At 30.6% G+C, this 10,620-nt stretch overlaps 1 protein-coding gene across 2 annotated transcripts; it reads right to left on the bottom strand.

Annotated features, from left to right (window-relative positions):
- Positions 1 to 48: 48 nt before the first annotated feature.
- LOC130447584 (apoptotic chromatin condensation inducer in the nucleus-like) lies at positions 49 to 10,399 on the bottom strand. Of its 2 annotated transcripts, none has more exons than XM_056784468.1 (8): positions 10,227 to 10,399; positions 7,168 to 8,182; positions 5,514 to 5,839; positions 4,437 to 4,714; positions 2,690 to 2,858; positions 2,334 to 2,538; positions 1,704 to 1,825; positions 49 to 600 (listed from the first exon to the last, which is right to left on the bottom strand). In XM_056784468.1, the coding sequence occupies exons 2-8, from the start codon at positions 8,180 to 8,182 to the stop codon at positions 484 to 486; spliced, it is 2,232 nt and encodes a 743-aa protein (XP_056640446.1). In that variant the 5' UTR covers positions 10,227 to 10,399; the 3' UTR covers positions 49 to 483. The 2 variants fall into 2 exon arrangements, with proteins under 2 accessions (XP_056640446.1, XP_056640447.1); XM_056784469.1 differs by lacking the exon at positions 10,227 to 10,399 and having other exon boundaries at positions 7,168 to 7,873; positions 7,954 to 8,094.
- Between the last annotated feature and the right edge of the window lie 221 nt (positions 10,400 to 10,620).

Here is a 10,620-nt window from a genome sequence, read left to right as displayed (position 1 = left end):
AAATATTTTATAGCAGAGTTTTCAGAAGAAGAAAAAAAAAACAAAAAATTCATCATATTTAAATTACTATACTTTTTTATATTTAAATGTACAGTACAGAGTTCTTCAATTTTTATTTAGTCTCTATATATGATGAGATATCAAAAAAGTAACACTCGAAAAAGGAATTCTTTTAATTGCTGCTACTTCGTTGAAATCATTACAAAAGAAAGACTGCTTCATAGGAGAACTTTCCAAGTGGATCCGTAGTCGTCCGTCAAACGAAGATAATCTGGAGCCCTATAACAATCGGTATTACTGAAACCATTCACGCAACTCGCACACGGAAAAGGAAAAAATGGTGAATTTGTAAAAATTTAGATTTACTAAACCTAACGGAGCTCAATCTTTCCATCATTCATACTAAAACTACATGCTTCAAGTTTACCCATTCACTCAAAAAAAAAGCTAAGTCCTGTAATATCTAAAAAATTTAGAAAAGTGTCAACGCCGTCTATAGGTGCCGCGTCTGTCTCTTTCTTTAAAACGTCCTTTGTTTTCTTCGATGCGCCTCTTGTGTTCTTCCATGCGTACCAACCGTTGTTGCTGTTTGGTTGCTATCTAGAAATGAAAAAAAAACTTCCTAATTCCATTAAAGTCAAAAGTCATATAATATATAATAATCATATGATGGAGTAATTGAAAAGAAATATAGATGTAGAGTTAAAGATTGACTAGTCTTTTATATTTTTTACAATTGAAATTCTTGATACAATAAAATATTACTGAAAGATCAAATTCAAGATTAATTTTATTGAAGAAATATTAGTAGAGGTCTGGAGGTAGGGGCCGTGTACTACTGTACTACCAAAGAATTTGAACACTGTCTATTATTTTGACAAGGAATGAACTGGCCCAGTTAGAGAGTTGATTTAAACTAAAATTATTCTGAATACTGTTTCAGTGTATGGCATTGCTAATATATAGATAAATTATAAATAAAAATTTATTTTTATATATAATTCAGGTCTTCTAGACCCTTGGCATAAACATTCCCCATTATTCTTCTCCGCTTTACTACTTCTCTCTTCTCAATCCTTTCTACCTCATCTCCTATCTACCTCAAAAGGCATCATATTAATGTAATGATAGGACATAGAGAGCGATCCCTTCCTCTAACAAATTAAGAGAATAAAGTAAAAACAGGATTTTTAAATGCAGCTAAAAGTAGATGAGAAAGGAAAGACTATCAAAGAAAAAGAAAGGAAAACATATTGATGGACGAAAAGAAGAAAAAGCACATAAAACAAAAGAAATGAAAAATTGTGTACAGCGAAAATTAGAATTATTCCGAAGCATAAATATACAAGACTTGGTTCAGGATTATGCAACTTCCGAAGGTGAAATATGATATAGAAGTTTACTGAAAATCTGAATTTGAAAAAAAAAGAACAGGAGTTAGGGAACTGGAAATTGCTTCACTTCTATAAAATAATCTATCTAAAAGTAAGCAGTTTTAAATTATTGTGCGATATTTCTAATAAGCTTCCCAAGTTTTTAATTAGATTTGATTTTTATTGGAAGTTTTGTTAAAAATTTGTAATTTTATATTATTTAAAAAAGTTCGTTAATTGTTTTTTAAAAACTGGTATTCATTGAGAAAAACCATAATCCACATAAACACCATTCTTCATATATTATATGTATTAATGTCACTTACATACCTCTTGTGGAGAAAGGGGTTGCCAGTATATACTAGGTGTTGTTTTAGTTTTTAAGAATAAATCATCCATCAGTTTTTGCGGTACTGAATCATCCTGCTTTTTGTGTTTCTTTCTACCAATATCTGAAATTGAAACTGTCTATTAAAGAAAATCGATTACAATGGTCATCAAATAACGAAAAAGTTATCACAGATGTTCTCACTGTGTAAATCGATAATCAATCAACAGTTTACCATTATTATTGATCACCCCACTAATAAGCAATTGATACTTCTTCATTGTAATTTTTGATCGCCTCTAATATCATGTCATTCACATATCCATTTAACGTTTCTGATTCCCACATTCGTCATTGACTCAATTTTAAAAACATTTTTCACACCCAAACACAAAGCTCCAAATATTACTTACTGTGGACTGTTCTAGAGAATTTTCAATGATTTATTATTTCATAATAGGAACTCGACTTATGGGTATGAAAAAAATCTTCCAGCTTAACTTAGTATATTATTGGAATCCAAAACGTCAAATGGAAATAGAGATAACAAGATATTGAAGATATCAAAAAATGACAATGAAGAAGTGTCAACTATTTCTTGTTATCTCTTTAAATGACAATTTTGTAATTACCTTCAGGAGTGTAAGATTTTCGGCTATGTTTTCTAGCCCTTTCTCTGTCTCTACCTCGACTTGGACTCCTCGAATGTTTTCTATGATGATCTCTACTTTTATTCCATTCCCTTTCGGACGGCTCCCATCTTCGTTCTTCTTTCTCTGGTTCCTTTTCTTCTTCACGTTCTCTATCTCTATTCCTGTTTTCTACAACTTCTGGTGCCTGATAAATACATAACAATTCCATTAAATCACACATCAATTTGACAGTTTAAATGGTATTCCTACTGTTTACCAAAAAAAAGTCAAAAACAACTTATACCACTCATTATAAACCTAAGACTAATAGTTTATGATGCTAAAATCGTGCTTACCCTGTTCTCTTTTTGTGGAAATTTCTCAGGAATAGCGGGTGAGGGTAGGGAAACAGGATTCTTCGCTTTTTCCATATCATCTTCTGTAGCATAATCAATGACTAACTGTTTCCCATTTCCAATAGGCCAGTTGATACCATGTAAGGCATTCCTTGTCGTTTCCGCTTGCCTAAAATTTAGAATATTTTATTCGTATATCGTCAAGTACTAAAAATATTTACTATAATTACTAGCACTGTTTGACATAAGTTTTAATAAGGAAGTCACAGTCTTCACAGACTGAGTGGACTAAAATTTGTTTTATGTATACACTATACAGCAAAAAAACAAAACTCTTCATATTAAAACCTAATTGTCAGTAATGTTATAGAGAATTTAAGGTGTAAGTCCATTAAACTAATCCCTTTAAGATTAGTAGATCATTGGATAAGACTCATATTTTATTTTTCTTGAATATTCTTTTGTCTGCTTCGATTTTTGTCTTTTAAATATGATTCAATCAATTAATATAATCTCTTATGAAGGACTTCGTTCATCTTTCAAAAGTTCTACCTCTTTTTCCCATCTGCCAATAGTTCTTGTGGCGAACAAATATATTTTGTATCCACTTCATCCATGGCTGTAGATAGTTATACTTCCTAGTTTCTCTTCCTGAATCCTTCTTTATTCTTCCAAATATAATTTTTAAGATTTATGTGCATTATGGGCTAAATTCATTAAATCTGTGATAATGGGTACATTGCAAACTTTATTGTCATACTTATTTGGTAATGCATCACAAAACAAGTGAGTTCAGAAGAAGGCAGAGAGTTTACACGAATAAGATTCGACTGACGCTGGCAAAGTAGTATCTGGTGTGCCACAGGGTTAAATAGTTTTGTTCCTCGTATATGTTTTTGATATGTGTAGCATTGTCTCTGACTCTTACATTCTATCATATGCTGATCACACTCAGGACCTGCACTACTTTGATCCTGCAGATCCAGAAGCAACACTACAAACCTAGATAGAGATATGTTAGATATTCTTGAACATTCTACTGAACATAACCTGAAGCTGAATGCAAATAAGACTACATTTTAGCTATTTTGTTCTTAGAGACGTAGAGAAAATTTGAAATTGAATGGGGACTTGAGGTTTGAAGAACGTTTGAATGTAGTTTTTGAGAAAAGCCATGGTAAGATGAAAGTCTTGTATATAAACAGGTCCGTTATTGATTTAAAGATGAGAAAAAAGCTTTGTGTTTACTATCATTTTATTTTCTATCCTTGTCTTGACATGGCATAGAAAAATCGTGTGTAATATATACAAAATGTATGTTGTAGATTTATTTTTAAGCTAAGAAAGTATTGAAATATTCGACACCTGTTTATTTAAAGGCAAAACTTGTTTATCATGAAATAAATACATAAGCTGAAACAAAAAAAATTTGTTAATCATCTCTTAGCATAAAATATGAGCTATGTAGCTGTTAATGGTTATAATGTTCTCCACAAGGACCTTAAATTGTGTGGCATAAATTCTCTTAAATCTAAGTACAGAGTAATTTGATTTAGTAAGCAAATGTGTAGCTGACTTTATCTTTTTTGGGTGCTGGAAGTGGTTAGGTGGAAGAATAACATATACATTAAATCTCGCAACTCTTTTTGCATGATGTATGTATATTGTATACTTTATAATTCGTATTTTGTACACATATCAGACCAATAAAGACGATTTACTATTATTGTTATAAAAAATTACTTACTCGATAGTTTCATATTGAACATAACATTTAGATTTGATCCTATCCGTCCAAAAACCACCTTCCTTGATTTTTCCGGTTCTCTCCAATAGTTCCTTTAATTGTTTCAGAGTAAACGGTCTTACCAAATTGGTGATATATAATATTTCAGAAACCGGATTTTTGGCAGGACTCGGAGGTGGTTGTAATTTTGCTGCTGTATCTTCCACTATACTAATTTTTCTATTCAAAGCAATAATATTCGGTTTTGCTTCAATTTTTTGTTCTTCAGGTGATTCCTCCTGTTAAAAATTCAAATTAAATAATCTTAAAAATTAAAGATAATGAAAGGTAATAGCCATAAACATAAAATTTATCATTGAATCTACTATATTTGAATTTTTTTTTCTTTAACTTTTTACTTCTTAGACGTTTTTACGATGATTTGTCTTGATTATCTGTTTTGATAAAGACTGAAGTAAGTCGTAACGTCAATATTTACATCATCAAGAAAAAGATACTTCAATTTTATACCAGAATCCACCGATCACAAAAAATATATAATGAGGTACATCAGCATTCTTGTTTCTTCGGAATTAACTCCTCTAACATTTGGAATTGGACTGGGGTTTAATTATTTACATCCTAAACCACTAAGCAAAGGGTCAATGAAGTGTGGTTCTTTCAAGATGACTCGAATACAAAAAAAGTTGCGGAAAAACACATTGGAGCAAGTAGTGACTCATTTTTTTTTGTATTAGGTGGCGTTATAGCACGGCAATGTGCTGAACTTCGATTAATACTCAAATATTAGTTTACTAGAAGTCATTGGAGAATTTCTAAGACATGACAGTTCAATTTTTAATTTACCAGAAGGTCGAATTAATGGGACAATCACCTTACAGCTCTAAGTTAGCACCGGATGACTTCTTTTTGTTGATGTACAAACAGAAACACACTATGTGATCGATGAATTTCAATACCAGAACCTATTTTTATGTTCAAAACACATATTTTGAAGACATACTTCAAAAATTGAATTATTGAATTACGTAATTTTAAATATATTTGCAACAGATACATAATATTGTTAGAATTCACCTCTTCAGTGTGTTCCCTTTCGGATTCATCTTCAGTTTTCTCTTCTTCTTCCACTTTTTTAGTAACCGGTTCGTTTTCGGATTTAGTCCGTTCTCTTGGAATACAATCGAGTTTTACTTCCGATTCGTTGAGAAATTCCACTACGGGGCAGACTATTTTAATAGAATCGACATCTATTTTGTAACTGGTGGCAGATATATTTTCCAACCAATTGGTTTTGCCCCAAGGTGTTTTATTGATACGCGGCCGAAGTAGAGATTCGTTGTTTTCTGGACTTGAAATTTGTCTTTTCAATTTAACTGGTTTCGCTAGTTTTGTAGGACGTGCTGTAACATTTTTCAACAAAATTATTTATAATCCACTACAATTTCAAACAAAATCTGTCATTAACATTGACAAACATTCTAATCAACAATTATGTTCCAATTAAATTTAATTACACTAAATATTGGGAACAAAAAATACTTCAGCAATCAGCTGAATATAAAAAATAACAGACATAAGACATGACAAGCATAGGGGCGAAAATATATAGAAAATTCTGGAAGAAAATATGACTTGAAATTGGAAGAGCTGATAGATTAGTAGATGTGAAATTTCTAACAACTGTTTAAATTAATACGCTACGATGTGACACGTTCTATTTTTTTATTAGTTATTTATGTAGTTTGAAAATCACTCATTGCATTTCAAAAAAATATTATAGGAAGTGCAATATTTAATACGAATCCATTAATTGATTTTTCCTAAGCTGGTCCTGGAATTTAGCTAATATCAGTGAAAAAACGTAAAGAATCAAATGAGCTGTGTAAACACTATAGCAAATTAAAATCTACAGTCAATTTCACAAATCACTCTGTAAACTAAGGAAGAAGGGGAGTTGACAGTTTTTAAAACCCTAATAATATCCTCCCTGAGGGGCTCTACATATGGTAAATATACCTAAGTTCCTCATGACTCACCCTCTAAATAATTTACAAAAATATTTTTAAATTATCCATTGAAATAAAACTTTAATATAAGTGAAATATAGAAAACCGAAAATTAATCTTCTTTTAAGAATAAAGGCGTTGGAATGTAACTTTTAAAATAACTTTCAATAGGTTCTAAAGTTAATCTTCTTTATGTAGTCAAAATTAAAAAATAATATTAAAAACTAACAAATTAAATTACTGAATTATTAAAGACACTGAAATGCTACTTGCAGTTCTTGCTAGAAATTAACAGTAAATTTAAATTAAAATTAAACTAAGAGTTCGCCAACTTTTAATTTCTTAGTTTAATTCCTTCATTTTGTGAGGTTATGAGTAGATATTACTTCAGATCAGTCAGTATTGGTGGTTTTGTTTTGATTACAACATCCTTGTTATACTTGTTCTTTAGTTAAGGAAATATTATTTTTCTATTTTTAAAACTGTTTATAATTATCCTTAATTTACTGCATAAACCAAACAATTACCACCAAGAAAATTTAGTTTAATGTTAGTTTTAATTTTGGCTACATAAACCAAGCTTTATTGATAAGTTATTTTTATGTTATTTTATAGAATTTTAACCATGTTATCACCAATTAAAATATTTATAGAAAACTTGTACACCTTTCACTCTCGCATATACACATTTTTTATTATATTAAGCAAACTATATGACTTACCTATTACTATATGTGTACGTTCTTCTAAACTTTGTCGCCTTTTCTTGTCCACTTTATCATCCCCACTCGAAGCTCTTCTGTTGATAACAATTTTATTAATAAAATCTGAATTACCATCATCAGAAGTATGTCTTTTCAATGTAATTTTCTTAGATTTCTCTTGCGGTTCTTTTATTTCTCCATCCTCCAAAGGTGACGATGATCTACGTTGATGTGAAGGAGATCTCTTTAAAGTAATATGTTTCTTTCCTTGAGCTCCTTCTTCGGGAGGTTTGGAGTCTGGTGTATGTGAACGTTCTTGGCTTTGCTTATTATTTTCTATTATATTAGTTTCTGAACTATTTTTATTATTGACATATTCACTTTCAAAAGCTTCTTCATGATTCTCTTGTTGATCATTTTCTTGTTGCTCAATTTTTTGTGGTTGGTCATTCTCTTGTTGCTCAATCTTTTGTTGATCATTCTCTTGTTGCTCAATCTTTTGTTGATCATTCTCTTGTTGCTTAATCTTTTGTTGATCATTTTCTTGCTGACATTGTGCTGATTGACTATTTTCTTGTTGGCTATTATCATTGTCATCAGTTACCTGCAACTCCGAAGCAGGTATCGCTTCTTGTGTATTATCTTGATTATCCTCACTATTAGTCACAGTGACATTTATGTTTTGTACATTTTCGTCAGTAGCATTAGGTGATGGGGCTGACCCCTGTACATTTTCATTTTCAATTTCAGGTTTATTATCAATATTATTCGAAGATTGATCAGTGTTTATACCTGTTGACTTACCTTGTGAATTCTGCTCATCCTTATCCTCCTTTTTGTTTTCTTGTACACCTTCAGACAGTTCTTTATCATTTATTTTATTATTTTCTGAATCACCTGCTACTTTATCGTTTACATTACTCTTTTCTGAATTTGTTTGATCTTTTGCCACCTGAGAATCACCTTCCGTTTCATCCTGATTAGATGTTTCCTGCTGTTTCTTTTTCCAGGAGCTTCTCGTTCTTTTTCTCATCTAGATCATATAAAAAATTCATTTTAAATTGGAAAAATCCCTCGATTTGGATAATTCAGAAAAACTAACAACTAGCACTTCATCAAAATAAAAAGAATTGGATCTATATGACATTTGGATCAAACCAAATCATCATACCAGTTATGGTAATAGTGGCACTAGTATAGATAACAAACACATAAAAACTAGGCAGTAAAAAGGTAATAACTGAAAATATAAGGTCTAACTTCTACCATTCACATACATAACCTTCAACAAATTTACTCTTTAAACCCAGTTTTATGTGTGAAGGGAAGGGATCACATTTTCATGAGGAATCAATGGCTTATATTTCTTGGACTAATCTGCAATTTCATTATTATTTGTCCTACAAAATCCTGCAGATCAACATAGTCACAGCAAATCTTCAATATGTTAACTGAGTATGCAATCAGTTAACTCAGTTACTATTAGGAAGTACTATAGCTTTTAGGCTTGTTTTTGGACAGCAACAAAGAGCCTTCTTTGATTTTGTCACAGGTAATGCAAATTATTTTGTTTCAGTCGTAGACGTACTTTCATTTTAGTAGCTAATAAGTATCGTTGTCACAATATATATCCCAATCCCTCAGTTTTTTTAAATAAACAAATGTATCCAAAACGCAAATCAAGTTCAACTTGGTGCTGCTGTGAGCCATTGGTAAATATACCAATATTTGCCTAGTTAACTCTTCATGGTCTTCAAAATCCCAAAATCACATATCTACCTCATTTTTTTTACGAAGGTATATAACAAACATTTAATTAACTATTTAATATGTATCAAGAGTGATCAAATAAAAGAACTGTAGAGAAAATACACAGAAGGAAAATATGATATTGGTATTGCACTGAATAAGTCTTGCAATTACAGAATCAACTAATCATTCTACAAGCCTTAAAACGCCTCAATGAATCTATTACCATATAATGTAAAATAGGAGAATATTTAGTGGACAACTGTAACATTGCAAATATTTGTACCACAATTCAATAAAACCTTTCAATAATTTCTATTTCAGCTATCATTCGAAATTAACTAAATATTATTGTCTTGGATAGATACACCGCACCATGAAATACACCCCAACTCATCCTCGCTCGATGCAAAACTTAAAAACCTGTTTCTACAGGCCATTAAGATCCCCATTTTTATTTATTCGAACACAATTTAATCCAATATTTATACCAAATGTTTATTAGATATATAATATAAATCAATCTATTCTGTAGCTTTTAAACCAATATTGATCTATAAAATGCTACTGCTGTGATTGTGAGAGATACAAATTTTGGCAACTCACGTATTGCCTTTAAAGGATACTTATTTAACAAATCTAAGTCATACAAAAATTTCAAGCAGTTACAGATTCATAATTAATAAATATCAATCTAAAATTGATACAATACAAACTGGTACTTGTGGTATAACGAGAGATGAAGACTATTCCTCAAATAATGGGATAGAAAAGAAACCTCCATATAACTAAGTGACTAAAACTGCGAACTGCAACAAGATTATGATTTCTCAATTAGCTGCATTTCTAGATAGCTTATCAACATCATACCCTCCAATATTCACAGAGTGCAGAAAGTTATACTTAAAACACAAACATTTGATGGGTTGTAAATTTGTGAAGGTAGTTGGAAAATATATGTTCATAAACAATCAACAATCCATCATACCAAATTTAAAATGAGTCTAAAAACTACTAACTTATGTTGTTTGTTTTTTAAGAACTAAATATTCTAACCAAAACTAAAAAAACAAAGCTTTATATCTCCAAAAGTTAATATACCATCAAAAATTCCAATGAATGATGAACATAAAAATTTGTAGACTAGTGATGTATTGAGAAATTATGCAATTATTATTTATAAGATATTGTGGTAAACATTTAAGAAATAAAAACAGTAAAGCCGCATTATAGTTGGTTATTAAAATGTGACGCCATATTCTAATACATGGTTTGACCGTTTTTAGTAATTAAACTATTTTATAGATATTTGTTATTATATTACTTACACTAAAAGTCTCCCAGTTTTGCAATCACTATATTTATTTTTATATTACAATCACAGTAAAAATAAATTTACAATCCCAACCTAAAAAGCACTTATTTTAGTGTGACAGGTGAATGAAGCATCATAAAACATTATATCCTCTAGTTTTCACTTCAGCATCTCCATCTTGACGATACTGTTTTCCACATTTTGTGTTTTGTGCTGGAAGATTAGTTATGAACACATAACAGACGGAGAGCGAGTATTTTAAATAGCTATCGAAACCTCTAGATTCATTTTCGGATACACAAACAATCTATATTATACTAATATATCTCGTAGCATTATCAACATAACTGTTCTTCTAAATTTTATTAGGCACTTGGTCTTTCACGTTACTGGAATGGACAAGGGCG

Source organism: Diorhabda sublineata, chromosome 8 (genome assembly GCF_026230105.1).
Source record: "Diorhabda sublineata isolate icDioSubl1.1 chromosome 8, icDioSubl1.1, whole genome shotgun sequence".
Lineage (NCBI taxonomy): Eukaryota > Metazoa > Arthropoda > Insecta > Coleoptera > Chrysomelidae > Diorhabda > Diorhabda sublineata.
The sequence above is the reverse complement of the archived record's forward strand: the minus strand, read 5'-3'. Positions and strand labels throughout refer to the sequence as shown.